This window comes from Vidua chalybeata, chromosome 7 (genome assembly GCF_026979565.1).
Source record: "Vidua chalybeata isolate OUT-0048 chromosome 7, bVidCha1 merged haplotype, whole genome shotgun sequence".
NCBI classification, from domain to species: Eukaryota; Metazoa; Chordata; class Aves; order Passeriformes; family Viduidae; genus Vidua; species Vidua chalybeata.
The window spans coordinates 24,654,621-24,669,542 of NC_071536.1; the positions used below are offsets into that span (position 1 = coordinate 24,654,621).

Sequence of the window (14,922 nt, forward strand, 5' to 3'; positions counted from 1 at the left end):
TGTCAGCTCTTCCAGCTAGAATGGCAAATACCAAGTTCCAGTGGAGACCTAAATTTCCCCTAGCATTCAGAGGTTGCATGGGTCTGCATGGACACACATAGCAGGATGGGGTGAGGAAAGCCACTTCTTCTGAGGATTGCAGAGAAAAGCTAATGGCCTCCAACAGCTGCTACTTAAAATTGTCAAACAGCCTGAGAGAGTAAAAACTATGGGCCTTGGCATCCATTCATTACTTGCAGCAAAAGTCTAATTAAACACTAGTGTTCAGTCATATTTACCCTCCATTGGGCTACAAGGAACCCATATTTTTACTGAAATACATGCTACTGAAACAAAACAAATCTATCAGCAAAAAACGCTGCTGGAGTAAAATGTAATAATGATATTATAGCTATTAGACCGTGAAAACCTCTGCAAATAATTAATCTGGTAGGGAAAAGTTTGTTGGTGCGGTTTCAGCTTCCTGCTGGGAACCTGTAAAACCCGCACCACAGCCCGAGACTTCCTCGCACCTGCGGCCTCTGCCTCCTGCCCTGGAGGTCCCCGTGTGTCACAGGTCCCCGCAGCGGCCGGTGGGAGGTAGAAACCCTCTTGGAACATGCCGGGGCGCAGAGGCTTCGCCGCCTGCCGGGTGCCCCTGGTCGGCGGGGCCGCTTCCCGCAGGGCAGGGCTCGGCAGGGCCGGTGCGGGGCTCGGCGGGGCCGGTGCGGGGCCGGTGCGGGGCCGGGGGGGCTCGGCGGGGCTCGGCGGGGCCGATGCGGGGCTCGGCGGGGCCGGGGGGGCTCGGCGGGGCCGGTACGGGGCCGGTGCGGGGCCGGGGGGGCTCGGCGGGGCGGGCCGGGGGCGCAGCGCCGGCGGAGCCTCCGCGCCCCGCCCCGCCCCGCCCCGCCCGGCGGAGCTGTCCGCGCCCCGTGGTGCTGAAGCCGCAGCGCCCGCCCAGCCCCTTCCCCGCCCCTCCTCCCTTCCTCCCCGGCGTGGGCTCTCGCAGGCAGCCGGCAGCTCGGGGCATCAAAGGTTGGGAAGGGCTCCATTCCTCGCTTTGATTCTCCCCCTCTCACCCCGCCTTTTTGCTTATTCTTTCTCTCTCTTCTTTTTTCTTTTTTTTTTTTTTTCCTCAAGCTGGGGGAGGAAGAAGAGCGCGGCCACGTCCCACCCCTCCCTTTCTGCAAATCCCCGCTCGCACTGCAAACAATCTGCCTTCCCCATTGCATCCAAGGGAGATAGCAACAGCAACATCATCACGGCAAGCCGGATGGGAGAGCGGAGAGGAGGCTGCTGCTGAGGGAGGAAGGCACACACGCACACACCAGCTCGATGTTGCCAAAGCGGTAGGAACCGCACGAAAAATAAGCCATGCTGCCCCATGTGTCTGGCGCATTGTGCTCCATCCGAGCCTTTTAGGAGGAGGAAGAAAATTATCTGCTCCGATTTTTTTTCCCCTGCCAACGAGAGTGCGACAGACTTGCGATGGTTGAATGTCAATGCCTGTGAGAGAGAGCAACAGTCAGAGCAGGAGAAGGACAGAAGGGGAGGAAAATGAAGGTGGGGACGGTGGAGGAGAGAAAGAAGGAGCCTCGTCCAATGCATCAAAAGGAGGTCCCTGCAATTGCTGATAGAGCCCTGACCGCCTCGCCATCCACAATGGTCTGTACAAGCTGCCAAGGCGTTTGATGACGTTCCTGTTTTGTGAAAGGAGGAAAGGAAACGTGACCATGTAAGATCCACGTTTCCCCGGTCAATTACATGCGAAGAATAGATCCGATTTCGACGTCGGTTTTTGGTCCAGGATGGTAACAGCTTAGGGAATAATACAGCCGCCTTCCCTCATCAATTTCGCCCTGATTAGTTTTTTTTTTTTTTTTTTTTTGTGTGGTCCAGACAGCTGCTGGAATAGAGAAGGTCAGAATATATAAATATATATAAAATATATATGATATATATATTATATATATAAAAATATATTTGTCTCAGTACATCTGGGATTAAGCTCATTGAATGCTAATTATTTCTTTCCGGACTTTTAATATTTACAATGAAATCTTTTAAAGGCAACGGTAAAATCTGAAGCCACCTGGGAGCACAGTGTTGAAAACGTAGGGTGTTTTCCCACAAACAATGTGAAGGTCTTTTTTGTCAAAGAGGCAATTTTGATAATAACAACAGCTACCAATTTTGCATTTTGATAGCCAGACCAACTGCTATTTTGTCTGGATGCACACCGGGATTCATGCGATCGGGTTTTATTTTTTAATTGAAAAAAAATTATTATAAAATAGAAGAAAAAGGAAAATTACTTGAGATGCCAAATACTGTCGAGAGAACCATATTCTCTCTCCTCTTCACACCCACCGGAGACGTGGACCCTTCTTTTTTACAGGCTTAGGAGTTGCAAGAGCTGATCGGGGGCTTTCTCCCGAGACCGCCGCCTGCGCCCCTGGACCGTCGGGCGTGGGAGATTTATTTCCTCCTCCCGCTGATTTCTAAGCAAACTTGTGGAGGGGGGAAAGGATCCCTCAGCAGCACAGAGTCGGTTTTTTTTTCCTGGCGTGGATTTTTTTTTTTCAATTGCCGTCCCCGCCGGGTTGCAGCGGGCTGCCGGGGACTTCGCCCCTCGCCCTCCGGCTCTGCTTTTGTGCGTTCCCCGGCGGCCAGCGCAGCCCCCCCGGCACTGCGGCCGCCGCGGAGCCCCCCCGGCCGCGGGGCGCCCGGCTCCTGCCCTTTTCTTTCCCCCGTGCCCGCCTGCCAAGGAAAGGCACATGTTAATACCACCCGGCGCGGGCATTTTCTGCTACTGCTGCTGCGGGCTCCTCCGTCCGAGACAGATGTTGCGAAACCAAGGCCTCCTCAAGTGCCGCTGCCGCATGCTCTTCAATGACCTGAAGGTCTTCCTACTGCGGAGACCCCCCGCGCCGCCGCCGCCCTCCCCGCCGCCGCCGCTCCCCATGCCCGGCGGCGCAGAGGCGGCGGCGGGGGCCGCACCGCCCGGGGGGCGCGGGCCCGGCTGGCGGGCGGCGGGCGGCGGCGGCGGCGCGGGCAGCCCGGCCGCCGAGGAGTGGGGCAGCCCCGCCGGGGAGCCGCCCGCCTCCCTGCCCAGCAGCACCTCCTCGGATGACTTCGGCAAGGGCAAGGCCGAGGACCGCTACTCGCTGGGCAGCAGCGTCGACAGCGGCATCCGCACCCCGCTCTGCAGGATCTGCTTCCAGGGGCCCGAGCAGGTGAGCGACCGCGGGCGGTGGGCGCTGGGGTGGGGGCCGAGACGGGCCCGGGGGCAGCGATGCTCCAGCCTGAGGGACCCGGGGCCTGCTGCTTGAGGGGCTTGTCCCTGTTGCCCGGAACAGGACCCCAAACCCAGAGGGGCTCTGCCTTCTGCCCAGGCCCCGGACTCCATATTTTGCACCTCGGTAGTGTTTCCCAGGGAGGTGTGGGGTGGCAGCGTGCTCCGTGCTTTTCTGCTTCCCGGCAGCCTTGCCCCGGGCACTCATGCCCAGCCTGAGAGCCGTGCAGCTGTGGCATGGGAGGAGGGACATGCTGGCACCTTCATGGAGCGGAGCACATCTCAGCAAGGGAGGCTCTTTGGTGCTTTGTGGGTACCCAGTTGCGATGATTCCAAAAGTGATGCGAAGGAGGAGTTTAATGTGCTCTTTGCTTTTAAAAATACAACTTCAGTCTGTACAAAACACATGGCACGAGACAATCCCACTTTAGTGTTTCCCAGGGGATGGCTAACAGGAACTGTGCAGGTGCTCCGCTGCTCCCGTGCTCCCAGTTGCACTATCTGCACGAGAAACACGGCTGGCTACGATTGTACCTTCATTGCTGAAGCTATGATTGTACCTGCTGAAGCTGCAGCCTTGAGATGCTCCATGATACAGATTGAGGTTAGGCCAGTGAAGTTTCCCTCCACCATACAAGAGAATGAAACAAATGCAACCATGCTAGAATATAAGATGCCACCCTGGAGCATTATGCTCCATATTTAATGACAATTAAAAGCATCTCATGCATTTTCAGGCTGGCAACTTCCTTAGAGTGATGTACCCAGCAACATTTGTACCTAATATGACACAGCTTGCAGGTGCAAGGAAGGCTGCAGACCTCTGCTGTGGGATCAAGCCTGTATGTGCAAATAACCATTATTACTCAGGATAATTCCATTACCTGTCATAATAGGGGATCCTTGTATGAAAAAGGGTTGCAAAGTTCAACTTGACTATTGCCATTTTGGACACAGATTCTGGCATGTAAGGTAATACGTTGAAATCTTACACAAAATGGGTTTTACCCCACGTGTTCTTTCCCCTTCATGGACCTGTGCGCTCTGCTAAGGAGAAAACCAGTTCTCATTTGAAAGTGGCCATGCTCTGGCACACATCCTGCCTTTCCCAAAGTTGCCTACATTTGTAATACAGTGATTGTGCCTTCCCTTATGTTGGTTTGAGGATGGTGGTGATAGGTGCTGAAAAGTGGGGAATGGGCTTCCATTTTTCCTTGGGAGAAGCGGGGTCTGCCACCAACCGATCCCAATATCCACAGCCCTGCTGGATATGTCATACCAAGGGTTCCATAGGTCACAGCTCAGTGCTCAATGGACTGTAGCCTTCTCTAATGGTTTATGCAGCTGGCAGATAGCTGTGAAACCCCGTTTTCAACATAGGCTTTCAGATGGGAGTGGAGGAAATAATCCTTTTTTGGAGATAGTATACACCTTCTTCTCTTGCTTGTCTTGTCCCCATCTCTTCTAAACGTTGGAAGCCATGCAATTCACTTCCTGGGAATTTGCATTATTCCACATTTCTAATACTCTTCCCTGGCTTGTCATTCTGCCTTTGTACACAAGACTTAGGCACCTGCGAGATTGGCTTACGTGTCAGAGCAAATAGAGCCTAAGCAGAATTAAAAGGTAGCTTGCTTCCTTGGAGAACATTAATGCTTGAAAACAATTGGATGCTAATTTTCACACTGAAGACCAGTGTAGGTTGCATTGTAAAAGTGAGACTATTTGCTCACCATCTGCCAGCCTACCTGAGTGAGGAGCTGAGCAGATGTGACTGGCATCTCATAAGATTTTCACCAGGATTTCTCTTTTTTGATTCTCAGTTTCTGACCAATACAATAAGATATTTGCAGCTGTATTCTGCTACTCCTCCTTGAGCAGCACCTTATTCCACAAATAATTTTTTGTTCACCAGCATTGCTTGAAGAGTATTTGAAACCTTTTTCCCCTGCAGCAGCTGGGAAGCACAAGTCATTATGGAGGCCCAAACTGTGGGGTTTAAAAGCACAGCCAGATCCTTACACAGCTTCCTGGAAGTACAGCTCAGAAAAACTGAGCACTGAATTGGTGCAGCTGATGTCAAGACCCGCAGTTTGGTTGATTTGGCGCTTATGTCAATAAAACTCCAACAGGGCTAAATCCCTTGTTCCTTTTTGTTGTGGTGTTTAATACCAGTTTAGCCTTTATTTCCCATTTTTTTTACAGCTCAACAGCTGACCAAAGACTCTTCGTATTTTGGACCCTCACAACTGTAAAAGTCATAGACACACATTATTCTATACCCCTGCCAAGATCATAATGAAAATTTATATGCTTGGAAACAAACTCTAATTGCCATTTCTTTACTCTGCAGATTAATAACAGTGACAGATCTAAACAGTATTTTATTTACCTGTCAAAACCATCTGAATTTGCTGCAGCTGTGGGCAAATTTGCAGGGCCGCATCACAGTAACAAAAACAAAAGCCTTCATTATAAATTGACTGTTAGGCGCTCTAAGCTTATTTACTCAGATAAAATGACAGTGAGTCTCCAAAAGATGTTTTAATCCTGTTTTGATATAAAAAAATCCCAACCAAAACAACAGCCAAAAAGGTTTCTTAGTAATCTTGCTTTGCGAGTAGGTTTTATTTAATATCTAATGCAAAATAAAATTGGTAGGGATTTTTGCTTTAAATTTATGATTGCCCAACATGCATGATACTTCAGGCTTATATCTTAAGCTCTTCATGTTGGTTTGTAAGCTGATTCTTTCATTTAAAAATGTGCTGAGGACCGTAGGAAGGAGGAATACTCATTATTGTGAAACTATTCTGATCCTTGCACGTTAGTCAAGAGTAACCAGGGATGTGGGCAAGAAAAGAGTGGATCTGATGGCCAGGGGATCGCAGCATCTGGGCTCGTGTTTTGAGGGCATGAAGAGCAAACTCTGCTCAGGTCTGACAGTTGAAAAAGGCAGCTGCTTTCATTGAAAATCAGAGCAAAATATCATTGAAGATGAGGGACTGAACTCAGCTCTTGGCAATGGCATTTCCTTTCAGGGACTTGCTTGGCATTTTCAAAGGTTTCAATGACTGAACGTCCTGCATCATTGTGTCAGCAAATTCTGAGACCCTGGACTGAGCAGCAAAGCTCTGGGGAGAAACTGAGGGAGAAAAATGCTAGAGTATTTTCTTCTGTTGTGGTTAATGCTTAGTGTTTGTAGAATTTTGTCTGCTTTCCTGAATCTCTGACAATGTTCTACTAGAGAAAGAAACTAAGATGAGCTCCTCTCTCACAAATGTTTCACAGTATTTGGTATGGTCCCAAGCTGAAAGCAAGTCATGAGGATTACCAGAAAAAGACATGGGTGAAAAGTCCGTTTGCATCAGGGGATAAACTGTTAGCCCACGTCACAAGGAGTTAGCAGTACTCTGGAGCTTAGGATCTCAGAAGTGGTGCTTTCAACTGTGCTGAAAATAAATAGAAAACCATTCTTAAATGAAACGGAGATCATTTGGAAAGCCACGTGTTTCAAGGTTTGCTTGTTATATTGTCAGTTAAGAGTGTGTGCACATCTTTTCTTACCTATCATTTTCAATCTGCGTTTCGCGTTCGCTTTTTTGGGGAAAGATGCTGAAAAGATGGAGATTTGAAAAGTCAGTAGTGGTTGATTTGGTTGGCTATGGAGGATCAGAGAGAACAGATTGTAGACTCTTACCTGCAGGCTGGTGGCTTGGACTTAGCTCAGTATTCAATAGAAATGCCTGGATGAAGACTATTCTTCCCACCAAATTTCCTGCTAGACTTTTAGGACACTAGCTCCTTAATATGAGAACATGAAGACCTCCAAGAAAATTGGAAGGGAAGACAACTTAAATTGGATATTAAGACATGCATTTCTGTGTGAGATGTAACTGGGCTGTGGAGCTCCCTGCTGCAGAACAATGAAAGAGCTAAAGTTTAATGAAGTATTATAAAGCCATGTGATTATTATGAATACCTAGAGTCATCACAATTAACGATAACACTTCTAAAAGTAAAATTCACCCTTCACATCTGAAGCCAATCTAGAGATCAGGGTAAGACCGACTAGGAGCAGGGTCCTGGGGCTGGTGTCTTGCCCCACAGCTCACCAGCCTCCTGTGCCTGACCAGTGAGATTCATCCCTGCAGGTCCATGTCTAGATTTCATGCTCATGTAAGGTAATGTCTTCAGTGTGTAGGCACCTGCCATGTTCAGAACTTCCCTAGAATTAAAGTGACCTCAAATTATTCATCCTATACTAACACACATTCTTGGGGCCCTGTGTAGATTCAGGGAATGGTCAGTACCATTGAACAGCTGGTCATTAGCATGTGTTACTTGAAATAGCTGGTGAGAATCTCAACCTCTTCCTGGTACAGACATGAGCAAAAAGCATCATCAGCTCCTGCATGACAGGGTCTGCAGAGAAGGCACGAGCTAAGGTCAGGAGATACTGCTGCTATACAGACTGGTCTCTCAGCAGCACAGAGGAGGAGAAGAGGAGGCTGGGATACCTGATTTCTGATTTGCAACGTTGCAAGATTGAGAAAGATGAAGTACTAGAGTAAGACAAAGAGGAAAATAGGCAGTCTGTGTCAAAGCATTCAGAGAACAAGTATGATAACGAATGAGTGGAAGAAGAAACAACTGTGCAACCAGTGTCACAAGTGTGTCCAAAGCCCAGAAAACTTGCAAATATAGATGTTGATGCTTCACGCAGTCTGTCCAAACTGGCTAGACCATCAGGACACTGTTTTCAAACATGTTGGATCACATGACAGACAAGTGCAGGCTTCCGTCCATGTCCTTTTCATAGTTATGTTCCCACAGGATTCATTTCTTTGCTGTTAGAAGGAGAAGCATTCATTAGAAAACAGCCAGTCCTGCTAAAACTGAAGAATAAGAGATGCTGGAGTGCAGCCATTTAGATTTCAATCTGTATATTATAATTTATGGGAGAAAGAAAGAAAGAGAGGATGCTTCCTGTGACATTCAGTCCATCTCTCTGCCTTCCCATCTTTGAATCTTTAACACCTCTATAGCTACCTCTCCTCTTTCACCTGTCCCAGGATGAAATCTGTACTGTGCAGGCAGAACATTCTTGGCTTTGGCAAAAGCTTTACTTGAGCCATCAACGGAATGGAACCCAGGATGTCATCTATTTTAGATTTAGTTGCTGTTGCCACAGAGTTGATTGGCAAAGCTCCCATTAACTTCAACAGCAAAAGTGTAGGCATCCAGTAGCAGGGACCTGACCCCTGTATTTCAATAATGTTGTGCACACAGTGGGGTTTCTATAAATAATAGTGAAAGCCACTAATCCCATTGACTTTTAATTGCTCTGGAAGACAAGGTTTTCACCTTTTGTGCCTGCTGAAACTCTGACGCCTGACCCATTTATTTCAGTGCTACTAGCTAGTCTGAGCTGCAGTTTTTCTTTTCTTTCACTTTTCCCTGTATAAAAGGCTTCATGAAGGAACTTGTCTGTGTGTCACTGTTTCTTAAATATACATTTCAGGCCATGATTAACAGTGGCTGATGTCAGTTAGTGACAGAAAAAGCAATGCAAGAACGTGTAGCTCCATTGTTTGCATCTGTAGAGTCACTGTTATTTCCACAAAGGCAACACTTGCCTCTGGAAGGGCTCTGTTCGTACAAAACTGAATTGCATTTAGGTTGTCTTTTAAGCAAAAATTCATTCCCAGCAAGGGCCTCCTCTGTGGCAGCCTTCTGCTCACATCGGGTGGTTTTGCATTCAAGGCTGGCCCAGTCCAGAAGTCAGAAATGGTTGTGCCAAAAAGCTGTGATACTGTGTATCCCATGTGCCTGCTGTACGTCTCCATTCCTCCTAGGCCTGTAGTAACATAATAAGATAACAACTGTAATTGTTAGTGCTCCATATCTGTGACTATCCCATCCCCTTTTTATCTGGTTGCCACAGGAATAAAGCTGTGTGATGGTGTTAGCTGTTACAGGTTATGCTCATCTAAACCTACTGGCTAATGACAGCCACATCTGGAGATATGAAAGGCATTAAATTCTGTATGCTTCATGAAAACTAGTTGGGTGAAGACTAGGCAAGCTAGAAATGTCCTGCTGAGGGAGAGATTATAGCATTATCTGTGCTAGACACTTCAGAGTCCGTGGAGGACAGAGCTTCAGATGGAACAGCAGCTGTAATAGGAACGTGTATCCCATTAGGCAAAAAAAGAATAACCCCATCATGATATGGTTTCCATGGGAAACCAGACTTACAGAATAGCTTGTTAACTTTTTATCTTTCTCCTTTTCCTTTGTTAATCAGAATTGCTTACCTAAAACGAATTGCTTGATGCTGAAGACTTTCTTATCTTCCCCCATCTTTTCACAACCTACCTTTTATCCTTTTCCGATTTATCACTGGTTACAGTAGAACAGATTACATTGTTGGCAGTGGAGAGTGATGAGTGATGACTTTCTTCTGGTGAAGAAAGTAACGGCAGGACCTGGAAGCCTATGTAGATAATAAATGGACTGTCCTCATGCCCCTCTGTGAAAAGTGATGAGATAAGGCAAAATCATGGTGGGCAGACTGCTTCCAGTGACAAGGCCCCTATACTGAAATTCTCACACATCTTCTGTCGTGTCATTTCTTGTTCTTTACACTCTTGGGTGGTTTTCTCTCACCTCCTCTTCCTTCTTTTCTTTTTGGCCAAAGCCAGTTGACTCATCAGAGCTTGGTCCCACCCATCCTATTTGTCTCTATCTGCACAGGTTCTCCTATGGCCTATGTACCAACAAATCCCCATTGTTCCTTTCCTTTTATGATGTATTTTCTATACTACTAATCATCCTTTGTGTTATCCTTACCAAATGATCCATATTTTGCTATAAATGCACTGGAAACAGTTATCCAGCTGAATCCTTGTCAGTGCTGAGTAGGCAGAAAGGTTTTGAATCCTGTTTAACAGGTAACAGAAATCATCCATTCCAGGCTAATGTTTGCCGTCTTTATTTATTCATTTATTTAGGGAACAGCAGATGATTATTGATTGTTACTCAACTCATGATCTCCCTGTCCTTCAAAGCTGCTTCTTGTCCAATCCTCCATCCTGGCTCTGTGCAGTTGGCATTACTGCACTGGTGGAGGAGCTGCATTTGGCCTTGCCGAATTGCATCCATTTTTTCCCAGTAGCAGCCCCTTACAGAGGGCCTGCAGATGCAGTAAGCATTAACTCTGTTGAATCTTCAGATCCTTAATGACTTGAGCTCTTCTTCCTTGCCTCCTGAGGGGAGCTGGAAGGAAAACCTGGAGGAGCAGTTGTGCTTTTCTTTAAGGATCCCGCGACTGCCATAGGTAAGACTTATGGCTGGGGCTGGTCCTGCCCACTTACAGCCATGTGGAGGAAGAGTGAATGGATCCTCCTTCCTTCAGTTCAGATATCTGCTCTCTGCTCCAATTAAAGCCACTCTTAGCAAGGCTGAATTTGATTTTCTTGACAGATTCAGGCTTCTAGCCAGTCCTGCTTGAAATGTTGCCCGCACCACCTCTCCTGCTTCTCAGTCACTTTATGGATGGGGTGGCTCACGTTTCCTCCTAGCATCTTCTTGTGCTAGCTAACGCTGTCACTTGGGGCATTAACCCTACACCCAGCTTGAGCTTATTTTCTCTCATAACCCAGCTGTGTACTTACGTTGTGTTCATTTGCTTTCTCTAGGGTTGCACAGACATTTGCTCAGATCCTCATTTATTGCTTTCATTACTGTGATCCCTCCCTCTCCAATTTCCCAGCACAGGCATTGTCCTGCTTCAGTGGAGTCAAAACCAAGAAGCTCACTTCTTTGACTGGTATCTTGATGAAAGAAGTGGTTTTCTAAGAACTTCCATGTGCATCTCCACACCCTTCAGTGTTCCCTGTCCTTATCCAGATAGATCCTGTATAGTTTTTTACACCAATTCTCAGTGTTTGGGAGAGCTAAAAAAAACCCATGTGGAAGGATCTGTTGAAGACATAACACACAGCATCAGCGTTGCAGGAATCCTGCTGGCACTTCACCCACATCACATCAGCACCTACCCTGGCAATTTCCTGCAGGTGCTGAACTAAAGCTCAATTGATGGTTTGCACTTCCTGCAAGTCCAGGGCCATGGGCTAAACCTGCCCCTCCAAACACCCCAGTGCTTTTAGTTTTATCAGTCTTCTTCTCTGTCTGATGTCTTGCATGACCTTGCACTCTCTGATGAATTAAGCACTTCCCATTTCTTTTTCCCCTCTTAAGCACACTAGGACCTGTCAGGGCTTAAGGTGCTGGAGAAGTACAAGAATATTATTATCCCATTCCAAGTGATATTAAAAGAACATTAAGACAGATCAGATGGGCATTCAAGAAAAGTAGGCAATAATAAAATACTGTATCAGAGAGAAATAGCAGTTAAGAAATTAAAGAGAGGGTTTCAACAAGAGGCAGAAGGAGAGTTATGGGTGCTTCTGGCCTCCTGAGCATTCTTTATTTTAATGCTATGATAACCTTTATAGGATGTCAATATGTCAAACATTGTACCAAGAAGTGAAGCAAAGCCTTTTCTTGCCCTACAGAGTTCACATTTTAGGACATAAAACCCCAATATTTCCTTAACATTAAAAAGGCAGAAATTCTTACAAGATTTAAGGCCAGATGGAGTTTCTGGGTTAGTCTAGTCAGAACCTCTCTGTAATAGCAGTGAAATAAGTTCCCACAATGAAATTCCTGCTTGAAGCTTAATAGCAGTGGAAGGACTGGAGAAGAAATATCTCTTCTTGATTTTCAGATCTCCAAAATGGGAAATTGTTGCAGTGCCCAAGGAGAAAATCTAGGGAAACAGAGAACTGAAACTGTCTTTGCATATCAACTTTTGTCTTTTCTGTCACAGAAAGAACTGTGTACTGTGTGCATCCTTAGAAACCAGCTTCAAAAACCCTTGGGCTAGCTGGCAGAGAAGATTTCCCTCATGGAAAAAGTTCTGTGTTTGAAGACAGTTTTATTCCACATCAGATTAAAAGCAAGAAACTTTCAGCCTGGAAAAACACTCATGGGATTCAGCTAGTTAGGAAAAAAACAGTTCATAGCCTCCTCTGACATATGAGAGCAGAAGTGCTGTCACCTACATTTAACCCACATCTGGAGAATTTTCTTCATAGACAGGATGGCTACATCATTTCTAAGAAAAACATTTTTAGAGCCCCCGTAGCCTGAAGTGAGGACTCCTTCATAAAGTCCAGCTTGCTGTACTGTCATGACCTGGCCCAGCTGGTCATGTTGGGTCATTATTATTACCTTTCCCACTCCTTATGATTTATTTCTTGCCCTTTTCGCAGACATGTGAAATCTGTGGGAGGGTTCTTGTCCTTCCCATCCTGCAGCTATTCATGAGATTTCCTCTCTCATCTTTTTCTTGGTGACGCCAGACAGGAGTTTCATCTCTTTGAAGGTGTGCTCAGGCATTCAGTGCAAATGTCAGATGATAGTGAAAATTTTGAGTTATAACTCAGATCAAACAAATTCACACAACCTCAAAATATTTTAGGATTTTAGGGAACCTCAGGAGATCATCTTGTTCTCAAGCAGATCTGACCAAATCAGGTCTCCAGATATCCAGAGCTGGATAATTCCAAGGACTGTTATTCCAGTCATGTCTCTGGACACCAGATTTAATATTTACTTCCCTTGTGGTAAAAATATGTGTGTAAGGGGGGGTATTTTTGATTTTCTTGCGTTTCAAATCGTATCTGTTTCCTCTTGTAACCATACACATTTGAGAAGAGTGTGGCTTTCTTGCTGTACCATGAGATGGCTGAAGACAGCAGTAAGATCTCCCTGTAGCTTTTACAGTGATTTAGGAGGAGCCCTGCAAAAGAAAGGATTAAATGTCTGCTCTAACTCCCCGGTGTGGATTTGGACAAGGGCTGAGATTTGTGTAATGGTAGTCAGATAAATACCGAGGGAAAATACTTGCCCATCTATACCTTGAAGAATGAGAACAAACATTGCTAATAATAGCAAAAACTCAGTTATTTCTCTTTGTCATAGCCAGGACACTTCTTGATCCAATAATCACTAAACCTCAAGGAGGTGATTCTATTTCAAATCTGAGTCTTATAGACTGATTGTAGAAAATCTTGATTGAGCAAGAACAGTTTTTGTTTAAATTGAACAGAAGGATGAGCAAAAAGAGATCTGTAACTAAGGTTTTCAACTTCACAGAAGCAGATTTTGAAAAATTACGAGTCTCTAAAAATATGCAATATAGCAGAAATTTATTATACGTTGTCTTATTACTACCAAAACAGGCGTTAATCTCTTTTTAACAAACAAAAGCATTCTGTTACAATTACTGCTTTCTGGAATCTTACAATAATTCTCTCTTCTACAGGGCATTGTTGCTTTCTGCCTTCAATTTATTTGCCTGAAAAGCTGTTCAAAACCTGTCCCAAGATATGTTTTAATACAAATGAAAAATATTCTCTCTTTCTTACTTGCTTCCCCAAGCATCAGTACTTATACATGTCAGTTCTAAGTTCACAAGATACACTCAGTGACATTTAAACTTCTCTGCCAAACCCAGCCACCTTTGATAAATAAAGGGCTGCAGAACTCTTAAGCTCTTATGAGCTGCCTGAAATGTGTGGCCAGGTGGGGCATAGTCTCCACACTGGTTTTGTGATGCCATGGAGGGGAACTGTCATAAGAGGCCCACTCCTACTAGACATCAGAAAAGCCACCTTACTACCAGGTACAATTCAGGGAGAATATACACACTGTTTGGCTCCATTGCTCTGAGAACGTCTGGTTCTGCTGTTGTCTTTGCTTTTAATTCTCTTTACAAAAAGGCACGAAAAAGATCCATCTGCCAGCAGAAGTGGAACTAGCAAGTTTGAAGTCAATACTGGAATATTTCAGAAAACTGTACATTTAGGAAACATAGGGAACTGTATAGTAAAAGTTCTAGAGACTTCTCCACTGACCCAGTCCAGGATCTGTTATTTCAGTCAGCCTCTTTCAAGGGCACTTCACAACAGGGTGGTCACACAGAGCCAAATGGTTGGACTTGCCCTTCAGGCAGCACAAAAGGGGAGGATGTTGATCCAGCCCTACCTAGGACTGCTTGAAAACCTGAAGAAACACCTTTGGTAGATAGCTGATAGCAGCAGCTCTTCCTCAAGACTGCAGAACTCTATGTGTCACTCCATCACTGTAGAAAACTCAGCTGGAGTGGAGAGCCAGGTGATCAGGGGAAGGATTGTAGTTAAGTGATCATGACTGGCAGGGAGAATATCAGAAATAATTCTGTGCAACTTAATAAGTGGAGAAACTTTGATCAGAGGCATTCAAAGTGCATCTGTCAGTAGGAAAGCAAACTAAGCTGCAGGGACTCTTCAGAATTTCTTATTGCTATAGTAAGCCAAAGGGGATGTAGAAGCTGCTACAGGCTTATAGATTTCCACAGAGCACTCCAATAAGCTCCACATCAGAGATTATTTGCAAACACAAGGCATACAAACGTGTGTTTGTGTGTATCTGAGCTGCTCTGCCTGTGTTTAGGAGGATCAGAAATGTACAGGGTAAAAGTTGTGATCTCTGAAGCTGCAGGAGGTTTTCTACCATAGCATAGCTCTGCTTTCTGT

The 14,922-nt window shown here is 45.8% G+C and overlaps 1 protein-coding gene across 2 annotated transcripts in view; it reads left to right on the forward strand.

Annotated features, from left to right (window-relative positions):
- Window positions 1–2,443: 2,443 nt before the first annotated feature.
- MARCHF4 (membrane associated ring-CH-type finger 4) overlaps window positions 2,444–14,922 on the forward strand; it is a 105,790-nt gene continuing 93,311 nt past the window's right edge. For both annotated transcript variants that reach the window (XR_008431954.1, XM_053948383.1), the window contains exon 1: window positions 2,444–3,215. Coding sequence is in view for 1 of the 2 variants with exons in the window: in XM_053948383.1 (XP_053804358.1) it covers window positions 2,757–3,215 (459 nt within the window). In the remaining variant the exon portion in view is untranslated. The remainder of the gene's footprint in view (window positions 3,216–14,922) is intronic.